The sequence below is a fragment of the Ascaphus truei genome, chromosome 1 (genome assembly GCF_040206685.1).
Source record: "Ascaphus truei isolate aAscTru1 chromosome 1, aAscTru1.hap1, whole genome shotgun sequence".
NCBI classification, from domain to species: Eukaryota; Metazoa; Chordata; class Amphibia; order Anura; family Ascaphidae; genus Ascaphus; species Ascaphus truei.
In genome coordinates, this window is record NC_134483.1 from 72777771 (window position 1) to 72802421 (window position 24651).

Here is a 24651-nt window from a genome sequence, read left to right on the forward strand (position 1 = left end):
TCTGTATCTAGTGATAGGATGAAGGTCAGAGGTGTAGCTATACCCCGGGCAGCCAGGACAAAGCCCGGGGGCACGCGCTCTTGGGGGGCCCGCGGACAGGGAGGGGAGAGCCAGGACATTTGGTCCAGCCATCTAGCCGACCGACAACAGAAGTAAGGGCCCCTTCCTCCTCCGGGCCTCTTAACAGCTGGTTGCCGGCAGGCCCACTCCTGGCGGTGACTTAACTTCAGTCAGTGCTGCAGCCAGTCACAGCACAATATTAAGGCAGGATCGGGCACCCTGAGCAGCTACAGCACAGGTCAATAAGGAGGGGGGGGGGGGGAGGGGGAAGAGGGAGCAGGCCACAGAGGCTGGGGGCAGAACTGAGGCAGAGAGCTGCAGAACTCTGTCGCCCCTGCTCTCTGTGACATCAGGGGGAGTTGTTACTATGTGCTGCTGTGGGAAGGTATGCTGTGTGTACAATATTTGTGTGTCACTTTGCTCTGTGTGTTTACTGTAACTATGTCACTGTGCTTCAGTGTGTCTATGCTGTGTGTGTTTGTGTGTAAATTAGTCAGTTACAGTTTGCTCTGTCGGTGTGCTGTGTGGGTGCCTAAGTGTCTGTCAGTGTGCTGGGGGGGCGCAGTTGGTGAAACTTGCCCCGGGTGCAAAAACACCAAGTTACTCCCCCGCATCTATGCATATTTACATTATCAGGCGCCATTTAAAATGAAACTCTTATGGTTGTGAACTGTCTGCAACTATAATAGACAGAAATTATCTTCCCACCTTCTTCCTCTTGCTTTATTGTCCTGTAAAGAATGTGCCTGGTAGCGTCTTTGCATTAAAGAGCGGAAGAGGCAGCTATGGTTCATGTAAATTGCACCTCAATGAAGAGGGATCTTCTGTGCTAGGGGGGAGAATGCTAAAAAGGCTGGAGGAGATTTTAAACTAGGATGGAGGCGGGAGGGGAATGAAACAGATAATGAACTAAATGGAATAGATGAGGATACAAGGTGGTATGGAGGTAGAATGGGGGCAAGTGCAAGTTTGACAAGAAGTGAGACACCCACAGTAAATACAGATAATACTAGAAAACTTCTAAAGACTAAACAAAGTGGGCGCAGAAAGGAAGGAGCAGATAAGATAATAGTACAGGCTGAAAAAAAACTGAAATGCATGCTTGCTAATGCAAGAAGCCTGACAGATAAAATGGGGGAGCTTGATTAATAGCTGCAAGGGAGCAGTATGATATCATAGGCTTTACTGAAACATGGTGGGATGAAACTCATGACTGGACAGTTAATTTAAAGGGTTATTCTCTTTTTCGGAAGGATCGAAATAGAAGAGGAGGTGGCGTATGTTTATATGTTAAACCGGATCTAAAACCTATTATAAGGGATGATGTCTATGAAGGGAATGATGAAAATGTAGAGACTTTGTGGATAGAAATTAGCAGTGGAGGTTAAAGTATAAAGAAAATGTTTGTGGGAATATGCTATAAACCACCACATATCTGTGAGATTGAGGAAGCTAAAATACTTTTGCAAATGGAGAAGGCATCAAAACTGGGTCATGTTTACATAATGGGGGATTTTAATTATCCAGACATAGACTGGGGCAATGAGATTAGCGTTACAACAAAAGGGAACAGGTTTTTGGGGGTGCTTAAAGACAATTATATGACCCAAATTATTGAGGAACCAACCAGGAGAGGGGCAGTTCTGGATTTGGTCATATCAAACAATGAACAAGTAATAACAAATATTCAAGTCCTGGAACATTTGGGTAACAGTGATCATAACATGGTCTCATTTGAAATAAATGATCAAAAAACAGATTACTTTGGTTAAACAAAGACCTTCAACTTTGGAAAGGCAGATTTTAATAAACTGAGGTCTAATCTAGTAGTAATACAATGGGATGATGTTTTTGCAGGGGAAAATGTAGAAGATAAATGGGCAGTCTTTAAAACATTGTTAGATAAGCACACTTATCAGTGTATACCCTTGGGTAATAAGTATAAAAGAAATAAGCCAAAACCAATGTGGCTAAATAAACAGGTAGGGGAGGAAATGGACAAGAAGAGGAAGGCGTTTAGATTCTTTAAGTCAGAAGGGACAGAGACATCGTATCAGAATTATAAGGAATGTAACAAAAATTGCAAAAGGGCAATCAAATTAGCAAAAATGGATAATGAAAAAAGGATTGCAATAGAAAGTAAGGTCATCCCTAAAAAATTCTTTAAGTACCTTAATAACAAAAAAATGAGAAAAGAAAATATAGGACCCTTTCAGTGTGAGATGGGTAGGCAGATTATTGGAGATAAGGAAAAAGCTGAGGTATTAAACAAATTCTTTGCTTCTGTGTTTACCAGGGAAGAATCAAGTTCAATAGTAGTGCCGCAGGAGGAAGCCAAAACCTCCATATTAATGAACAATTGGTTAACTGAGGAAGAAGTTCCTTTGCGACTTGAAAAAATTAAAGTTAATAAGGCACCTGGCCCCGATGGCATACATCCAAGAGTTCTCAAGGAGTTAAGCTTAGTAATAGCCAAACCATTATATTTAATATTCAAGGACTCCATTTCCACAGGCTCAGTACCACAAGATTGGCGTAAAGCAGATGTGGTGCCTATATTTAAAAAGGGAGCTAGATCACAACCGGGAAATTACAGACCTGTAAGCCTGACTTCAATAGTAGGGAAACTACTTGAAGGTTTATTACGGGATAATATTCAGGAATACCTAATGGAAAATAAAATTATTAGTAATAGTGAGCATGGATTTATGAAGGATAGATCTTGCCAAACTAACCTTATTTGTTTCTTTGAGGAGGTAAGTAGGAATCTAGACCAGGGTAATGCTGTTGATGTGGTCTACTTAGATTTTGCAAAGGCTTTTGATACGGTTTCACACAAGAGGTTGGTGTACAAAATAAAGAAAGTTGGACTCTAATAATATATGCACCTGGATTGAAAACTGGTTAAAGGACAGACAACAGAGGGTTGTCATAAATGGAACTTTTTCAGGTTGGGCTAAAGTCATAAGTGGAGTACCTCAGGGATCGGTACTGGGACCCCTGCTTTTTAACTTGTTTATTAATGACCTTGAGGTTGGGATCGAGAGCAAAGTCTCCATCTTTGCTGATGATACTAAATTGTGTAAGGTAATAGAATCAGAGCAGGGTGTAATTTCTTTTCAGAAGGACTTAGAGAGACTGGAAACGTGGGCAGGTAAATGGCAGATGAGGTTTAATACAGATAAATGTAAGGTTATGCATTTGGGATGCAAGAATAAAAAGGCGACTTACAAATTAAACGTAGATATATTGGGGGAATCCTTGATGGAGAAGGATTTAGGAGTGCTTGTAGACAGCAGGCTTAGCAATAGTGACCAATGTCATGCAGTAGCTGCAAAGGCAAACAAGATCTTATCTTGCATCAAACGGGCAATGGATGGAAGGGAAGTAAACATAATTATGCCCCTTTACAAAGCATTAGTAAGACCACACCTTGAATATGGAGTACAATTTTGGGCACCAATCCTAAGAAAAGACATTATGGAACTATAGAGAGTGCAGAGAAGAGCCACCAAATTAATAAAGGGGATGGACATTCTAACGTATGAGGAGAGGCTAGCTAAATTAGATTTATTTACATTAGAAAAGAGGAGTCTAAGAGGGGATATGATAACTATATACAAATATATTCAGGGACAATACAAGGAGCTTTCAAAAGAACTATTCATCCCACGGGCAGTACAAAGGACTCAGGGCCATCCCTTAAGGTTGGAGGAAAGGAAATTTCCCCAGCAACAAAGGAAAGGGTTCTTTACAGTAAGGGCAGTTAAAATATGGAATTCATTACCCATGGAGACTGTGATGGCAGATACAATAGATTTGTTCAAAAAAAGGTTGGACATCTTTTTAGATGGGAAAGGTATACAGGGATATACCAAATAAGTATACATGGGAAGGATGTTGATCCAGGGATTAATCCGATTGCCAATTCTTGGAGTCAGGAAGGAATTAATTTTTCCCCTTAATGGGGTTTTTTGTATGCCTTCCTCTGGATCAATAAGTATACATATAGGATAAAGTATCTGTTGTCTACATTTAGCATAGGTTGAACTTGATGGACGGAAGTTTTTTTTCAACCTCATCTACTATGTAACTATGTAAATCCATGGTGAAATGTATGTGTTCTGATAATGTAATAAGGCACATTCTGCATTGTTCACATTGCATCAATTTATGTAGCAGAAGTTTATCATTTAACAAGCAGTTGGGGTTACACAAAATAAAAAGATTATTGTTATTAGAGCGTTTTAAAATAGTTTGTCATTCTTTACACAGTTATTTATAGTTAACTGTATTAAAAGAAGTTACTGTGCAGTATACTGTACACCAGTGTTTTCCTTGCACTTGTGTGTGTGTGTGTGGGGGGGGGGTTATTGTGTGTGTGTGTGTAGGTGGTTATTGTAATTTGTGTATTGTGGGGGTGGGGGGGTTAATGTATTGAAGGGGGGGAATTGTATGTGTGTGTGTGTGTGGCCACCGAGCCGTGGTGGAAATGAAGGTGAGGAGGGGAGAATTGAGGGAGCTGGATTGAGAGTGGAAGGGGGGGGGGGGTGTTACTAAGTGATAGCCGAGGGGGGGAGTGGAGAATGTGTGGAAAAAGGGGGTAGTGAGGAAAAGTGAGGGAGGGGGCATAAGAGGGGGGAGAGAAATATATGAGGAGAGAGGGGTGAATAGAGGATAATTAGGACGTGTAAAAGAAGAGGGGGACTTGCAGGGCCGCCAACACACTGGGGGGCAATGTGCAATGGAAACACCTGAATCTACGGAATTGATGCGTGAGGCTAGCCCAGCCTCCATATACATGCAGGCCACTCATCATGACACGGTTGCAGATGAGTAGCACGTCACTAAACTCTCACCTTCAACAGCAGGCACCTAAGGCACGTTCTATAGTGCCGGGCGCGTGCTACGCCGTGCGCGTTCTAAGCCGTGCGCGCGCGCGTGGAATTTTAGTTGGCTGACGTTAGTCAGCCTTTTTAGAGAAGGGCCGCGCGCGCACGGCAGGGAGAGGGGAGCCGACAGACAGCGGCGAAGATGAGGAAATTCATCTTTTCGCGCCGCTGCCTGCGCTCAAATGTATGTATGTGTGTATGTATGTATGCGTGTTTGTACGGATGCCTGTGTGCGTGCGTGCGTGCGTGCGTGCGTAAATAACTGCAGAAGTAAAAAAAAAATATTTATTAAAGTTTTTTTTCTTTAAAGAAATCTTATCTAGGACTTACTTTCACTCACACAACCCATGCACACACATATACTCACACATACTCACACATACATACACATACATACACACCTTACCTGCAGCTCCCGGCACTATATACATGAAAAGCATGCGGCACGTGCACGCGTGTTCGCATAGGAACGCGCGGCCGCACGCTGTATATTACAGCCCTAAGCCTCTTAAGGGCAATCAATGGATCCTCCCTTGCCAGTGCCAGGTGTATATATAGCGTTCTAGTTGCCATGATAACCTATATAGATTCATGTAAACGCATTTCTTCAAACATGTTGGTCCTCATTGACAGAGGTTTTTAAGAATACCTGGAAAGTGGGTAGGGATACATTGAGGAAACTAGAATCGGCTTATAAAACTTATAAATAGATTATGTACACAAATCAATTGGCCAATTACATAGTTAGTAACAGTTATTAAAATAGGTTCAAATGTTGATACATATTTGTCACAAATATTAATGAGACTATTCTGTCAAATAATTCAATATCTGATATCAATCAATTTTTATGTTTGTTAAACATTAGTGGCAGCATATATAAGTTGCTTAGAACAGGGAAGCGTAAAGTGGGGGCGCGTCAGTTACAGAGGCACATTACAGAGGGCGGGGGGCAAGCCGGGGGCGCATTAAGGTAAGTTAGTGCACCCCTGGCTTAGATCATTGGAAGGAAATAAAACAAAATTATATTAGGAAAACATTTGCCAGGTCTTTCTTTGTGTGAGGTTGGAATATGTGTAAGTGATTCAAGAAAGTTTAAAGGAAAGGGCTGAAGTTGAATCCATCATTGAGCCCAAGTGGGGTTAATGTCTTCAATGTATTCCACTGGACTTCCTTCCGTGTCAATTTCTATCCCCGTACGTCACTCTCTTTCTCTTCCTAGTCACCCACTCCCACCCCCATGTTACTCACAACCATGAATGCTTTCCCCTATGTCATTGTCTTGTCCCCCCTGTCACTCTCCCCCTTCACCATGTCATTCTCACCCTGCCCCCATGTCACTCTCTGCCCGGTTACATCTCACACTCTTCCCTCTATATGTTCTACTGACTCAGTTAATGTTAACTCTTTTGCTGCCAGTAGGGGCAGCAACACATTCTTCTGTGGTAGCAATAGCGTTAGGTGCCCTTTTGAGGACCTAAGGACCATATTATATATTGTTACACACCACTGATATGAAGCAATATAAGTAACCACTCTGGTGCTCTAAAATCCTACTATGAATCTGTCACGGTAGTGCTGCTCGCAGACCAGACCCATCCCTGTACTGAGGTGGGATGTTAGTAACACGCACCCGCAGCAGAGGAAGCGTGTCCGGAGTGTGGTAGTATGCATAGACAGGCCAGGAGACTAAGTATGGTAATAGAGGCACCTGTCGAATCCGGAGAGAGAGTACTTGTAGGTGCCGAAGCCGAGGAGAGGTCCGGATGGTAGAAGGTCAAGCCGAGATCGAGGGATGAGAGAAGCAGCGTATTGATGAGGATGCCGGGGTCAAGAGCCAGGAGAGGAGTCGTAAGCCAAGCCGTGTCAAAACCTAAGAAGCACAAACACAAGCAAGAGGGAATCCACACCAGGTAAGCTGAGGCTATGCAGAACAATGACTCCAGGGAAGGACTGGGGTAATAAAGGTGGGAGAGCCAATCAGAGAGGTAGGTGGAGCAAAGGTGTGCCATGGAGCATGAGCTGATAGGTGCGCGCTGTGATCCTGAAGCGGCATCAGCTGGGAAGCAGGGGGGCGTGAGTATGGCTGGAGCGAGTGCTGGGGGCGTGACTGAGCTGCCTGTGCAGTGAATAAATTGTGGCCGGGAGTGTCCCGCGCGCGTCCCAGCCAAGATGGCGACCACGTGTGTCAGCTTCGGCTGCCACGGACCCTGGCAGCAGAGGGGATACCGCTGGGAGGAGGAAGGGAGAGCAGAGGCAGTCCCAGGCAGAGGTAAGGAGTGGGTGTGAGAACCCTGCTTCCTTACAGAATCGTAGAGCTACAGTGGTGAGAAAAAAGTTTGTGAACCCCTCCTCAGAGATTTATTTTGATCGTGACATGACTTGTTTCCACACACCTGTATAGTGAAGACCAAACTCACAAAGTTTCTGATCTTTATATATGATGGGGCCTCCCAAACTCACCTCTGAAGATCTGCTTACTTATTTAAACACCAGATTATAATGATCCCCTTTAATTTACCTTATAAAACTAGGGTTTACCTTGCTTTTGCACATACCCTGACTCTTAATTACTCATGGTTTGTCTAATTCGTGCCTCATTATGTTTCAAAAGACATGGACTTGGTTAATTTAAAGTTATTGTATATTTACTTGTTTTGATTAGGAAGGTTATCGTGGAAAAACTAAGTATGGTAATAGAGGCACCTGTCGAATCCGGAGAGAGAGTACTTGTAGGTGCCGAAGCCGAGGAGAGGTCCGGATGGTAGAAGGTCAAGCCGAGATCGAGGGATGAGAGAAGCAGCGTATTGATGAGGATGCCGGGGTCAAGAGCCAGGAGAGGAGTCGTAAGCCAAGCCGTGTCAAAACCTAAGAAGCACAAACACAAGCAAGAGGGAATCCACACCAGGTAAGCTGAGGCTATGCAGAACAATGACTCCAGGGAAGGACTGGGGTAATAAAGGTGGGAGAGCCAATCAGAGAGGTAGGTGGAGCAAAGGTGTGCCATGGAGCATGAGCTGATAGGTGCGCGCTGTGATCCTGAAGCGGCATCAGCTGGGAAGCAGGGGGGCGTGAGTATGGCTGGAGCGAGTGCTGGGGGCGTGACTGAGCTGCCTGTGCAGTGAATAAATTGTGGCCGGGAGTGTCCCGCGCGCGTCCCAGCCAAGATGGCGACCACGTGTGTCAGCTTCGGCTGCCACGGACCCTGGCAGCAGAGGGGATACCGCTGGGAGGAGGAAGGGAGAGCAGAGGCAGTCCCAGGCAGAGGTAAGGAGTGGGTGTGAGAACCCTGCTTCCTTACAGAATCGTAGAGCTACAGTGGTGAGAAAAAAGTTTGTGAACCCCTCCTCAGAGATTTATTTTGATCGTGACATGACTTGTTTCCACACACCTGTATAGTGAAGACCAAACTCACAAAGTTTCTGATCTTTATATATGATGGGGCCTCCCAAACTCACCTCTGAAGATCTGCTTACTTATTTAAACACCAGATTATAATGATCCCCTTTAATTTACCTTATAAAACTAGGGTTTACCTTGCTTTTGCACATACCCTGACTCTTAATTACTCATGGTTTGTCTAATTCGTGCCTCATTATGTTTCAAAAGACATGGACTTGGTTAATTTAAAGTTATTGTATATTTACTTGTTTTGATTAGGAAGGTTATCGTGGAAAAACTATGGAATTCACGTAATTATCATTGGGGTTCCATAACTTTTTCTCGCCACTGTATGTGTGGCAATTCTACCCTGCATTAAAGAGTTTTTAAGCAGACTGGAATTCGTAAAAAAAAAAAAAAAAAAAAAAGTACTGAACAATGAAATGTAACTGTGGTTTAATGTTAAAACCCAATAAAAATGAAACCAAGAGAGATCTATACTCACTCTTCAAAGAAAAATACTAAATATTCATTGGGTGCAAAAAACTCACCTCTGATCAAACGGCCCATGTATAAAGTAGGGATATGGGTTAGAGAAAGTACCCGGGCGCTATCTCTATATGGCGTGTATAAGATGTAAAACAAAAGGAAATGTAATACAGCCTGAGAGTAATGTTCTTAAGTTGTCCTCCTGTGACTCAGAACCCCAGCAGGATTTATCCAGGACCCTTGTTGGCAATATAATACAAAAAGAGGATGGGGGAGCACAGTTTTAGGAGAAAGGAAGTTAGTATTATGTCCTGTTGGACTGGTAATCAATATGGTGGACGACACCTACGTTATATATATATATATAGCAGCTATGGTGCATGGAAGGGTGATGAAGCAATAACACAATAAACCGTTGCAATGCAATGGTATAATCAAACACTCACACGGGCCAATCTGAGTGATCCCTTATCACGGTATCTTGATGTTTCCCGATTAGGGAGTTAATACAGAATTTCAGATATCTGTGAACATCTGACAAATGGTGATGTTGGTACAGCCTGATATTCGGGGTAAATGGGAGTAAAAAGCAATATAACTTAATACCCACACGGACCAGTGTGAGTACACACTTGTAGTGGTTTCTTTTCACTTCTGGTGTTTCTTGTGAAGTTCCCTTTAAAGTTAAATAAGGAACCTATCTATACATTACCTGTATGGGACAAGCACCTTTTTACCACATATGTGTGTGCCATCTGTTTATTTTTATATATATATATATATATATATATATATATATATATATATGTACTGATCTAATTACCTTTTCATTTATACGAGGAAAAATCCACCTGGAGGGAGAAACAAATCAAACGATGAAAGCTGAAGGAACAAAGAAGAGGGAAGCGACGACCGCAGAAGAAAATACCAGATAAGAAAGAAAACCAATCCAAAGAAACCTTGATGTGACAGAACTTACACAAGGCCGTGTAAGTTTTTCATATATTCTTTTATTTTCCCCACCCATATATACACATTATTGTCTGTGCACCTCCAATATATGGAGTCTGCTACATAGACTGTCGCCTCAAACATAGGTGTTGTCCACCATATTGATTACCAGTCCAACAGGACATAATACTAACTACCTTTCTCCTAAAACTGTGCTCCCCCATCCTCTTTTTGTATTATATTGCCATGTATAAAGTAGCAAGAATAAACAGACTTGCAAACCGGGGGTTACTTTCACAGATTATACTGTAGGTTGGTCTTATTTTCCACCATTTCAGTCCCATTACAGACATTTGTCAAGGTTATGTATTCTTTGAGAGTAACCTTGGTGTGCAACTGCTTATTCTTAATAAAAATGAAACATGGGTAGAAATATATATTTTTTTTTTTGGTCACAGTGTTGAATATCTGTGCAACGCCCAAGATATTCAACAACAATGAAAATAAGAAATAAATAAGCATACCTTTAGTTTCCATGGAACTTTGCGGAAGCCTGGCAAGACAAACATTGCCCACATACCATACACACTTGCTAGAAGACCAGAAGCAAGCCATGGTAACCGAGAATTTGTCTCATCACTGAGAATTAATTTTGTAGTCTTATTGTACAAAATCATATCTATGTTATCTTCCATTGTTCACATGAATGCTTCAAGATTCTACAATAAAAAAAAGAAATTGAATGTTACAATATATTTTATTTTTCTGCCTGTTTTATAAGACAGTTGGTTTATGTAGGCGTGAGCTATTCTATCGCCTCATACATAGTGTTGGTAATGTCTTTCCATCTACAGGCTACACATGCATCAGATGTAAGCATACCAAGGTCTAACCTTTAAAACAGAACATCACAGAAAAGATAAGTCCATATTAATCAAGTGGCGCTATTCCAGATCCTCTTTTTCGTCCCCAGAAGAAAACTTAAAGACCATTTAAGTGAAGTGTCTTCCAGCACTAGAAGGTGCATTATGGAATAGTGCTGCATAATAAATGTACTGTAGGACACAATCCCTATTGGTCTGGTTATGGGCTAATTGGTGAAAAACATCAACTTTTAAGTAACAATCATCATCAGTAGAGATGTTTAATTAATTTGCACGTTTGTAAAATTGTCGAATTTTGGCCATTCACAAACCCACCAAAAGTTTCTTTTTTTCTTTTTAACAAATGTAACTATTTTCTTACATTTGCCCACAAAGTTAACTTTCACAAAATGTGTTAATTTCGTGAGAAACTTTCAGGAGGCTAAAATGTTTTCGTTAAGCCACTGGCAACATTTGAAAATACTGTTTGCTTAGATAACTACACTACAACGAAGAAGCAACAATGTGTGTAAAAACACAAAATGTTACACTGAAACATTACAATACGTCATCAAAAGTAATGCGTAAATAGAACGAGATAACCTATTTCCTTGATTTGCTACTTGTGAAGTTATAGTTGGGAAAAAGAGACTTGTGGTAAGGAATCATTTATTTAATGGTTGCTACATATCCATTAATAAGATATAGTTAAACATAAATCAGTGAGAAACTGAAAAGGACCCTCCCTAGGTTTGTAGCAGGGGGTCTCCAGAGCTGAACCACATTAATTTCAGCTTTGAGGACTCCCTGCTCTCTTACATCGGAAGATAATGCTGTTATATCAGTCCTGTTAAAATGTCCCGCTGCTTCAAACCTAGATAATAATAAAAAATGAGGTATAGCCACTTGTAACTTTATTTTTTTTTAGGACTGGAGCGTTTTACATTTAGAAACATTCTGAATGTTAATCTAGGATTTCTGAGTTATTTTTAAAGTGCATTAGTGTAGCCACAACTTTCTCTTTTACTAGTCTCAGGCTGAGATGGATAGATGGAGTTCCCTCACCTTCTACAAATGTTGCTTCTAAAATGACTTCTCTTCCCTCCTGTGTTTTTAGCAATGGGAGCAGGAAAAGGACAACTAGCTGAGAAGAAAAATAACTACAGATGATGACAAAACTCAAGAACAAAAGAAAATTCAATTTGCATTAAAAATGCAGTCCCACCTAGGAGGACCATAGTAAAAGTGAACAAATGACAGGTTTAATCTGTTAAACATATCGCTATGTGGGTAAATCATTTAAAAAGCTCAGACAAGTATTTTAAACAGCATTTTTTAAGTGCTCCCATGTTTTCACTGTTAATAAGGATTCTGGAGTGTAGAGCCTGTCCCAGCAGGAGGTATGGAGCTGAGATGAGAAATCTGGGTCTGAGTCCTAGCTCCGTCTTTCCGATTCTAATTGGTCAGTTCCAATTTCCCAAAATCCCAAGCATTCCCATAGGGGTTGTCACAGAGTACGGTCACCTACCCCAGCTCTTAGTCTCAGCCGAGCCATCAAGCTCTGATTGTCTTTGTGACACAATCTCTTTCATGATTGGTAGGCACTCGGACTTCCATGTTTCTGGATGGAAGCTGGGGGTCTATCTACTGTAAGTCAAGGCTGATCAGAGGTCCATGGTTACTCTTGGTTGGTCTCGGTGTCAGAGACCAACTTGTACAGACTCTGTATAACCCAAGATGGTCATTCCTATGTGCAGGAATCCTTGCAGGACAGATTGTGAAAGAAAATCAGGGGTAAGCTAGCTTCAGAAGCACCTTTCACCTTGTCAGCTAGGAGTTGCCCTGTATTCGACGAGTTATTACTGTATTCTGTGAGTGTTGTTATACTGTTAGCTGCGGCTGAATAAACTCTGGTTTACGAAATCCTTGTTTTCTGCCTTGTGCTTTGCGATCCCTGGTAGTCCGGTCAACGCCAATCGTGACAGATACATTTTAGAAAAACATTTAGACATGGAATATCTCTTATCTGGATGTTGCCATTCATTATGAATTATATCCTTTACGACCTGGCTTTCTTTTGCAATTCTATAAATACACGATTTACTAGCTTGAGATCTTCCCTGTCTTGTATATTCATAATCTGACGCATACCCTTAATGAGCTTATCCACTGCGTCAACATTAACATTTTCACACACTTCCTTAAATTCTTCAGATTGGGAATCCTTTCTGTATGTCTGAATCCCTTGAGAGAGACCTGGAACTCAGCTGTTTCAAATGTCTCCATAACCAAACTTTTAAGCCTTTAATTTATTTTTATTCATCTGTGTTGGAGCTTCATCAAAAGCAATATTCTTTATACAATGAGGGCATGCCCTCTTGGAATAATTAGGGGGCAATTTTCCATCACAAAGAGCACAAACTACAGAGCAGTGCTTATTTTTAACTACATCTTTTCTGGGTTTAGTAGTTATAACTTCAAAAACTCCAGACTCCATCTTGTGCTCTGGGAACCCCCAGGAGCAGCCATAATATAGCTTATGAAAACAGCAGCAGGCACACACTATACTTGTATCATTTGGAGGGAAAGTGATCCGGTCTGTCTTAAAATCCTCTGATCAAGGGCTTGGACTGATCCTGGTTTTGTAATTGGCTTATGACCTGTCTAATCCAGCCCCCAATAAGGGGTGGTCTATTGCCATAGCTCCAATATATACTTTCAGTTTATCCTGGAAATGTTCAAGAGTTACTTCCGGTTGTGAACACACACTTCCGGTTTTGCTTAACTAGGCCTCCACTGAATCCTCAGGCTCGCTTAGTAGCCCTATTGGAAGAATAAACTGTGCCAGCATGTAGGGACAGGGGTCCGTTGACAGTGGCAGGTCAGGGCGCAGCATCATTGCCCCACGGCTAGCAACTGTAAGCAGTGTGGCTCTGGCGGATTCTGGGAACAGACCCCCGGTAAGATGGCCTGAAGAAATACATCCACGAGGCATGTAAGCAGCAAACCTGTTACCCAGAGCCAGGAAGGACCAAAAATAACTGAGAAAGGGTCTCAGAGGTATTTTTAGGTTGAAAAGATAATCCTACCCCAAGGTAGGAGGAGCCAAATCCCCATTAGTGTGTACTGTCATGGGGACGAGAGAGAAAATGTTTACTCATTAAAGTGCAATAGTGCTGACCGGGCACCACAGCACAGAAACTCCCACTGTCTTGAACGAGAAATATAACACAAAAGAAGCGCAATGTTTCATCAAGGCTTTGATCGGTACAGCAGTCTATTGAGTTATTTACTGCACTATAATAACTGAGACATTATTGGCTAGTTCTTTTGAAGCAGACAAATGTGACCTTCTAGGGGGAAATGAAACACTGGATACCAAGAGAGCGGTTATCTCTCTCATATTGATTATACTCTTTGCTACATGCACTCACTAGCTAAACCTCGTCAGAGGGCACAGAGCCGACTTCTTCGTGCAACCAGCAATCTCGTTCATCCCGACATTATTATATGTCTGTTTGAGGTCCATCATGTCATTAGGTGGGATTGCTTTATAAACCATTTCAGTACATTCTATGACATGTTCTATTTTCGTTTATATATAAATATTTTAATTGGAGTTTTTTTCAGGTGTCAAATATCACATCTATACATTGTCATTTTGCATTGCATAGTTATAATGGTTAAAAAATTTCTTTGACATACGTACATTCATAGGTATTACTTTTGAGAGCAAGAAACCCTAGATGGAAGCAGACACCCTATTGTATAACAGAATGAAATAATCGAGCAGGTAGAATAGTAGGCTTAATATATCACTGTTTACAAACATTTTCAGGATCATCTTAAAATAATCAGTGTGTAAAAAATAAAATCCATAGTTTAATTTTGATGTAATAACCAGTATTTCCCAACTCCAGTCCTCAGGGAACCGCAACAGGTCAGGTCTTAAGGATATCCCTGCTCCAGCACAGGTGGCTCAGTCAAAATGACTGAGCCGCTGATTGACTCACCTGTGCTGGAGCAGGGATATCCTTAAGACCAGACCTGTTGGGGTTCGCTGAGGACTGGAGTTGGGAAACACTGTAATAAACAATGTGTTTGTGTCAACGTGTTCCTTTGAAACTGTACCTTAAATGCTATGTATTACTAATAGCCTTCACATAAATTAATTTTTCTACCTGTTCATTTTATAAATTAGCATATCCATTTTTATTTTTACATTAATATAAATACTGGTACAAAACTGGTGTCATTTTTTAGTTAATGTAAAGCCTGGGTCACTCATTATACAGTGGCGGCCGACCTGAGTCTAAGTCGGCTAGATCCGTGGCTCTCAGATTATCCCGGTTAGGTGCGGTTTTCTGTTTGTTTCGCCCGGAGTGAACTGCGTTATTTTATCACTTTTGATTTTAGCATTTTATTCTCGCCGTCTGCTAAACTGCAATGCCGTGTAAAAACTCAGGGGGCGTTTGCGTGCTGTTGTCTTGGAAGTCTAATACCTTCGCGGTTCAACCTACGTCAGTACACAGTCTGTGTGTGCGCGTGCAGTAATTGTAAATTTGCATATTTAAAGTATAAATGCATTTGCAGTGCTGTGCTGCTGTACAGTATGTCTCATTTGAAAATTGTTGAAACGCATAGGCGTGTACAGTACTGTAACAGTGTCACATTTCGGCATATACAGCGCTCTCCCCTCGCTCAGGATAATTAACTGCACTGCAGGGTATTTCAACGTCTTATCTTCTCTACAATGCAGTACATCTCTCCCACACCATTCCTTTGAACGTGTGTCTGGTTTCAATCACATTCCTGCTTGACAGCAGGTGATTACTACACATGCGCCTGTTACTTCGCCCACCACTGCTTGCTTGCTTGCTTGAGTGAGTGACCAAAAAAAATTAAAAAAAAAATTTTTATTGTAATTTTTTTTTCTCCACAAGCCTGCAAAAACCATCTTACTATATTACGATATTCAATCTGTGCTGTAGCTTTTGACTGCACATGGTTGATTTGTGTGCTTTTTACGTACTGTATTTGGGGGTGTATTATTATGATGAACTGTCTTTTGAAATTAAAGTATGTCTTTATCTTTGAACTTCATGCAGCTGTACCCTGTAGCCCCCTCCCCCACGAACACACACGGCTAGCTCAAGGATTTGAAATTCCACGGAGTCGTTAATTTTCTGAATCTTGACATTGTGTTCTTAATCCGTCCATAGCCGAGCTACAAAGCCTCACTGCGCCTGCGTTTAATCCTTTTGAGATGGGAGCTAGCTGCTTACTGCGCATGACTCACCCAACCCCCCCCCCTCTCCACAGAGTTGTTCATTTTCTGAATCTTGACATTGTGTTCTTAATCCGTCCATAGCCGAGCTACAAAGCCTCACTGCGCCTGCGTGTAATTCTCTTTGAGATGGGAACTTTGAGGCCTTGTTTACGGCAACGCTTTGGAAAATCCCTTCTCGAATTTGATTTGCACAGAGCATCACCTCTCTATGCGTCTGTGTGTAATCCTCTTTCGGATGGGAGCTAGTTGATTCCTGCTCATGCGCCTGTAACTTCACCCACCACTGCTTGCTTGAGTGCCCCCAAAATATTTTTTTTAATTATGATTTGTAACTGTTATTTTATCCACAAGCCTGCAAAAACAATCTTGATATTACGATATTCAATCTGTGCGTTTGCCTGCACATGGTTGATTTGTGTGCTTTTTATGTACTGTATTTGGGGGTGTAGGGATCAAATTACAGTATTATGATGAACAGCCTTTTGAAATTACTGTACTGTACTCTACTCTACTCTATGTAATTTCTTTGAACTGCTGCACAACTAATCCTTCATCCCTCCCCCACGCACACACAAACTATTATCGACAGACACCTCCAGAGTCATTAATTTTCTGAAGTTAGTCGTGTTTTTAATCCGTCCCTAGCCGAGCGTCAATCGCCTCACTGCGCCTGCGTGTACTCTAATCCTCTTTGAGATGGGAGCTTGCTGCTTACTGCGCATGAGTCACCCAACTCCCCTCGTCGTTAATTTTCTGAATATTGCCATTGTGTTCTTAATCCGTCCATAGCCGAGCTACAAAGCCTCACTGCGCCTGTGTGTAATCCTCTTTGAGATGGGAGCTAGCTGATTACTGCACATGACTCACCCCCCCCCCCCCCAACCCTTTGAGGCTTTGTTTATGGTAACGCTTTGGAAAATCCCTTCTCGAATTTGAAATGTAAATCTGATTTGCACAGCATTGTGAGAATTGAGAGTTAAAAAAAACATTAACTGCTTCATGTTGTTTTGTCATTCATTCTTATTCATTGGTATACTGTGGGTGTGGGTTGTTGTCAATGATTATGATTAGCAGGAATGTAAATAAATATTTCTTTTATTTTATCAGGAACCAAAAAATACAAATAATACATAATGCAGTCTTTATTAAGTTCTTCTGGCAGATTGAAATAGGATAAACATTTAGAAAACATTTGTAAAACATGGATAAAAATGAATAATGCACATTTATAAGAATATTATTTAATAATATATACTGTAATGTATTATATATATATATATAGTAATATTATTTTTTACGTCTTTATCTTGTTCCTCATTCTGTGTACAGTACAGTAGTTCATTGAGAGAGGAGAGTTTTTTTGTACATCATTACTGCTGTTTATATACTGTACATTTGACTGTACAAACAGATTAGACTGGACACAACACCCCACCTCCCCCCAGGTCACCATTTTTTCCTGAAACGACAAGAAAACAAAAAATTAGTGCAGTTATGTGCGTACTGTATTATGACATTGTGTGATGTGTAGTACTACTGTACTGTAGATGTCTGGTGTTGCTTTCTCTGGAAAGAAAAAAATTGAGCAGTTAGTAGGCAGTTACTGTACTACTGTCAAACTAGTCTATACTGGAACTACTGTATACTCTGACTACTGTTAAATACTATGTAACCAGATGGCTGGTGCTGCTCTCTCAGTAAAGAAAAAACTGTAACTACTGTATACTCTGACTATTAGGAACGAAAAAATCTGTGCCATACTTACCTGTATCATACTGTACTTACAATACTACAGTACAGTACAGTACTACTTTCCTGATGCTTGCCCATTACGCGCGATCACAATGGGCAACACAGTCGCAATATGGTCTATATATTTATTGCAGCGTTCCACGGTGAGTACATCGTTCCAAAAACTCATTATGACTTTCAACAACTCATCCTTTTTGGAGGGTTTCACCACTTTCCAGATATGATCCTTCAGCTGATGCCAGACCATTTCGATCGGATTGAAGTCTGGCGATCTGTCATTGGAAAAAAAGGACAATTAGTTTAAGAGATACAGTACACAGTAAAAACAGTGGGGAAAAAATGAGACACGGTTACCGCACTTACTCCGCTGGCGTCTTCAACCAGTTGATATCGCGCTCAAGGATATGCGCTGTTGACGCGGTGTGCTTCGGTTCGTAGTCCTGGTAGGAACGGTGACCATACGGGAACTCGCGTGTGATGAATTGCACTATCTCAGGGACAATGTTGTCTTGGAAGAAAGCTTTATTTATAATTCCTATAGCAAGAAAAAAAAAAGTGCTCAAAAAACTGCACAATAGTACAGTACAGTGCATACAGTGAGGCTACACTAGGAAAGTACAGTGCATAAGGCTACATTATATTTTATATATTTTACCTTCAAAGATGACAATGCATCCTGGTCCACGTCTAGAGATGGCACCCCATACATGCAGCTTTACGGGGTGTTTTGGCCGTGGCTTCAAAGATATGCGGCTTTTTTTGTGGAATGCAAAGGTTGCAAATATCTCCAGCGACACAGTAGACTCGTCAGTGAAGATGCAATCCTGGAAAGTTTCTCCACTGTCGATCCATGCCTGGGCCTGGACCACTCTTTTTTTATTTTGTTTACGTCCCGTATCATAGGGTACGCTCTGTAATGACAAGGAATAAATAATTTTAGCGGTACAGTAGTTTCCTAAACAACACTTTTACCTCCTGTACTGTCCAGTACTAACCTCACACGTCCATATTTCCATCCAATGCTACGTCTCATCTTCTTTATGCTGGTCTCGGATACAGTGAGATTGTGATTTTCCTGCAGAGTGTATTTGACCCTTAATGCACTCTTCTCATCATTCTCCTCACTTATTTTGTCCTCCAGAAGAGTTGTCTCCCTACAATGTAAAGAAAAACAATCCGGTAAGCAAACATATTAGAGACAGTAGATAAACAGGACACAATATATTGTTCTATTAATATGCAGCAATATAAAAAATATATATACTGTTGTAATATAAATATACAAAATATATATACTGTTGTAATATAAATATAAAAAATATATACTGTTGTAATATAAATATACAAAATACATATACTGTTGTAATATAAATATATATACAGTACTGTTGTAATATAAATATACAAAATATATATACTGTTGTAATATAAATATAAAAAATATATATACTGTTGTAATATAAATATAAAAAATATATATACTGTTGTAATATAAATATAAAATATATATATACTGTTGTAATATAAATAGAAAAAAAATATATACGGTTGTAATATAAATCTACAGAAATAACAAAAATATTAGATACAGTACTGTAGATCTACAGTACATTATTTGATATAAAAAAAATTAAGTTGTATAAATACACTTACGCGTTTGTTAAACTTGGTGCCCATTTGCGTTCTCTGTTTTTTCCGTGTGCATGATAGCTCACGGTGGTTGTTGGCACAACGAGGCCAGAAGTAGCTAACCAGCGTTGGATAGCAGCAATTTGGTGTCCGCTCGTGTACATCTCTTTAATTCGCATGCTGAGATCCTTGGAAATCTTTTTAACAGGCATTGCTGCGAGTAGAAAGAAATACAAACACAAGAATGTATATTCGATGTTTAGTCGATGTAGTAAATCCACAAAATTGATGGTGTATTTATACGGTAATGACTCACATTAGAGTACGTCCACTTTCAACACCTGTACCTCGCCGCCATGCATAAAAGGTTATACACTTTGCATAGCCCACCACTCGATGATCTTTATCTGAACTTGCCCTTGTCCAGATACTGCATTATGTCATCTGCTTCCATGGATCAACCCCAATTCTACGGACGCAGGAACCCACTCGTCTCTGCCATGCCTGTCATGCAGAAAAAGCGAAAGGCGGTTGCCGTTTCCACGCCAAGGCAAAAGCGGCAAGCTAAGGCCAATAAAGAAAACCTTCTGCTGACCCCAAAGGCTAAGGGTTTTCATAGACGTCAGCCTTATTATGTCAAGAAGAAATACGGTGATGTACTCTCGACGCAAAATGAATGGGAGCCAACCCATCGAACCCGCAGACCACTTCCTCCCATACACTTCGACGACTCTGCCGCCGCTGTCCCGGAAATCTTCAGCCCGTCTTCTCCACCCCTCGTCCTCGACGCTGCCGCCGCCCTCCCGGAAACCCACAGGCCATCTTCTCCAGTTCTCTCCGACGACGCTTCCGCTGATGCCTCTGAAATCCACGGGTCTCTTTCTACTTTGCTCTTAAACAACTCTGCTTCTCGCCCGGAAATCCATAGGTTACTTTCTCCATCCCTCTTCGACGACGCTGCCGCTTCTCCTCTACCGGATATCCACAGGTCACCTCCTCCACCCTTCTTCGACGTCGCTGCCGCTTCTCTCCATGGAACCCCCATCTCATCCTCCGTTGTCCACACGCCATGCACAAGAAGCAGCTCGTTAGACCGGATGCTGCATGGGATAACTGTGGATATCCCCGGGAACTCTATTGTGCTGGCAAAGATAGATTTGCTTCTGGAGACCATGTTAAATGTGGAGCAACGGATACTACATATGGATCAACGGATGCAACATATGGATCAACGAATGGAGAAGATAGAGGCTGACATAGCGGGTATACATCATTTGCTCGGTGTTCATGCCCCTGTTTCCACGACGCCGGAGCAGGAGGGTGGCATGGATGTGCTGAATGGGACCATCGACCCCCTTCCATCACCAACCGCACCCTTCCACCAGAAGATGTAGTGTACATGTATGCCGTTGAGGAGGACATGACAACCCCGTCAAGACCACGCCAGGAGACAACACGGCGACCAAGACCGGAGGAAAGCCTCCTCCCAGACAACCTACCATCGCTGTCGCCTCAAGCACACCCGCTCCCAGAAGACCTACATTCGCTCGCATCGATACGGTGCCCGACATCACCCTGTGCGATCTGCCACCGACACTCAGGGAGAAGTATAGGGTGAAGAGTGCTGGTGCACCCCACAAGTATGCCTTGTTACTTTTTAAGCACCATGTGCCCTACTCGTTGTACTGCGACTGGGCCTTCAGAGTGAACTACGAAGGAAATCGCATAAAAAGGCACCTTCTGCCAATTTAAGAAAGACCATTCTGGGGGAATTGCGGCGCTTTTATACAATTACAGATCCTGTAATGAAAGGCGTTCGAGACTGCATTAATGGCGTTTTGCGCCATGCAAGGAATCGGCCATGGACGGACAATCTGGTGGACTTTCTGGTTTAATCACGGGTACTGTAAGACCATACTGTTGTGCTGAACTGTACTGTACATGTTTTGACCTGCTGTACTTAAATAAAGGAGATGTTGTTGTGTTTTTTAACTTGTATTTATACAGAAATGTTTTAACTTGCTGTACACAAACACAGGACCTGCACAATTCCAGTCCCTGAGGGCCGCAAACAGGCACGGTTTTCAAAGGTTACCCTGAAAACCACGCCTGTTTGCTGCCCTCGAGGACTGTACTGGTGCAGACTATTTTGCACACCATCCCACTGTATATGTTTTGACTTGCCGTTCTTTAATAAAGGCGATGTTGTGTTTTGTATATTTTATGAATAAAGAATTTGTTTTTAAAACATGCGACTGTAAACCATACTGACTGACTGTAAATGTTTTTACTTTCTATACATAAATGTTTTCACTACTGTAGCAGTAAACCATACACCTGTTGATGTTTTGAATTGCTGTGCACTTAAAATGTTTCTACATTGTACAGCAGGCCTGCACAACTCGTAAAGCAAGAAGGGCCGAAATGCTCCAAGGAAAAAAAATTTGTGCCGCACGGGTAAAATCATCATCGTCATCATCATCATCTCTCCTCCAGCACCTCTCATCATCATCCTCATATCTCCCCCAGAACCCCTCACTATCAACCTTTGCGATACTCCTCCATCTATCTCTCACACCCCCACCTCTCCCCCTCACTCACACACATAATACTCCCTCTCCACAAACACACAATACCCCACTGCACACCACACACATCCCACCCCCCCTGCACCTCACATCCTTCTCCCCCCTGCACCTCACACCACTCTCCCCCCCTGCACCTCACCACTCTCCCCCCTGCACCTCACACCACTCTCCCCCCCTGCACCTCACATCGCTCGCCCCCCCTGCACCTCACATCACTATCCCCCCTGCACCTCACATCACTCTCCCCCCTGCATCTCACATCACTCTCCCCCCTGCACCTCACACCCCACTCCCCCCTGCACCTCACACCACTCTCCCCCCCCCTGCACCTCACACCACTCTCCCCCCCCTGCACCTTACACCACTCTCCCCCCCCTGCACCTCACACCACTCTCCCCCCTGCACCTCACACAACTCTCCCCACCTGCACCTCACATCACTCTCCCCCCTGCACCTCACACCACTCTCCCCCCTGCACCTCACACCACTTTCCCCCCTGCACCTCACACCACTCTCCCCCCTGCACCTCACATCACTCTCCCCCCTGCAACTCACATCACTCTCCCCCCCTGCACCTCACATCACTCTCCCCCTTGCACCTCACATCATCCCCCCTACACCTCCAACCACCCTCCCCTTCACCTCCAACCACCCTCCCCTTCACCTCCAACCACCCTCCCCTGCACCTCCAACGACCCCCCCTGCACCTCCAACGACCCCCCTACACCTCCAACGACCCCCCCTGCACCTCCAACGACCCACCTGCACCTCCAACGACCACCTTGCACCTCCAATGACCCCCCCTGCACCTCCAATCACCCCCCCTTCACCTCCAGTGACCCCCCACACCTCCAATCACCCCCCACACCTCCAATCACCCCCCTGCACCTCCAATCACCCCCCCTGCACCTCCAGTGACCCCCCACACCTCCAATCACCCCCCCCCCTGCACCTCCAATCACCCCCCCCTCTTCACCTCCAACCACCCCCCACCCCTGCACCTCCTATCACCCCCCCTGCAACTCCAATCAATCACCTCCCCTGCACCTCCAATCACACCCCCCCTGCACCTCCAATCACACCCCCCCTGCACCTCCAATCACACCCCCTCCTGCACCTCCAATCACCCCCCCTGCACCTCCAATCACCCCCCCTGCACCTCCAATCACACCCCCCCCTGCACCTCCAATCACACCCCCCCTGCACCTCCAATCACCCCCCCCCACCTCCAATCACACCCCCCTGCACCTCCAATCACACCCCCCCTGCACCTCCAATCACCCCCCCCCCTGCACCTCCAATCACCCCTGCACCTCACATCACCCTTCCTGCACCTCACCTCCCTTGCACCTCACCTCCCTTGCACCTCACCTCAATGCACCTCACATCACCCCCGGCACCGCGGGGAATCGCCACCATTTTTAAAAAAAAATTAAGTTTTTTTTTTTTTAAATCTCATCGCAGGCCGCACAGAGAGGCCGGGTGGGCCGCATGCGGCCCGCGGGCCGTATGTTGTGCAGGCCTGTTATACAGTATTTGTAAATAAATGTTTTTGTACTTACTCCACCAATAAAAGAACATGTTGATTTGTTTTACATTGTTCCATTGGCTCCTTTGCTACTGTAAGAAAATACAGTGTTTCTAGAATGTACGCTACTGTCCAGGCATACTGTACTGTATACTGTAGGCATGCTCAGTACAAGAGTATTAAAAAAAATAGAAGACACATACTGTACTGTACGTACTGGCACTGTATAGAAGACACATACTGTATGTACAGTACTGTAATACATGTAGAATAAATGCATAGTTTTTATTTTTTCGGGTTTATTACACAGTATACGGTATATAAAAAAGTATTGTATACTGTACGGCCGGAAAACATCAGCATACTGTTTCAGGTACAGTATTCTATCCTAATCAATAACAACGGCCACTAAACTGTAGACTCCGGTACGTGGATTTTTAAATCCGATTCAGCAGTGTGCAGGCATTGTTACACAAAGCGATATTATCCATCGAAATCCCTCCATTAGCCGTTTTCTTTTCTGAGGAAAAACAAAAAGAAAAGTTTTACTGTAATGGTCAGCCCCCTAAAGAAGTTCCCAGCCAATCCCACCAATAATTTTCTCGGGGGGCGTCTCCTGTTCACATGCGAATGCGCCTACCGTCGATGTAATGACACACATATGCGTTTCAAGAAGGTTCCAATGCGCATGCGCCTAGCGTTCCACCAATTGTTCAGTATCTGCAGCACAGTACTGGAGAAGCCGCTCAGCCAATAATATTGCTTACAGGAGAATCGCTTGACTTTTGAATCGCGCCGATATTGATACTGTATTGTCAAAATAAAAAAAACACAGAAAATAAAACGGGAACAATACTCACCATTGAATTTCCCATTCAGCTGGCGCCGGCGCCGGGCCACTGCCAGTCCAGTGTTCTTGATCATCCACGTCGATAGTTTGCAGCGGGACACCTGTAGTGAGCTGATGAGGCTGGAAATTGCTTAGGTACATGCAAGCTTGATCGAAACTGCACGCGAAATCCGGCTCAGGCTTGCTGGATAGACAGCAAGGGTTGTCACTGACGGTGGGACCGTTATTGGATGCCGGTGCTGGTGCATTGCTTGGCAGAGACTGTCGTTTATTAGTTGGTTTTAACACGACCTTTCGCCTTTTGCATGATCATAGATACAGGAAAAAGCCGGTGATACACACCAATACCCTCCAACAAAGTGGGGCTCAATACGATAA

At 43.0% G+C, this 24651-nt stretch overlaps 1 protein-coding gene across 4 annotated transcripts in view; it reads right to left on the reverse strand.

Moving 5' to 3' along the window:
* Positions 1-24651, reverse strand: part of LOC142489184 (adenine nucleotide translocase lysine N-methyltransferase-like) — a 60203-nt gene that overhangs the window by 30212 nt on the left and 5340 nt on the right. For all 4 annotated transcript variants that reach the window (XM_075589558.1, XM_075589548.1, XM_075589540.1 and 1 more), the window contains exon 2: positions 10298-10492. In XM_075589558.1, coding sequence (XP_075445673.1) covers positions 10298-10468 — 171 coding nt within the window. In that variant the 5' untranslated portion in view covers positions 10469-10492. The remainder of the gene's footprint in view (positions 1-10297; positions 10493-24651) is intronic.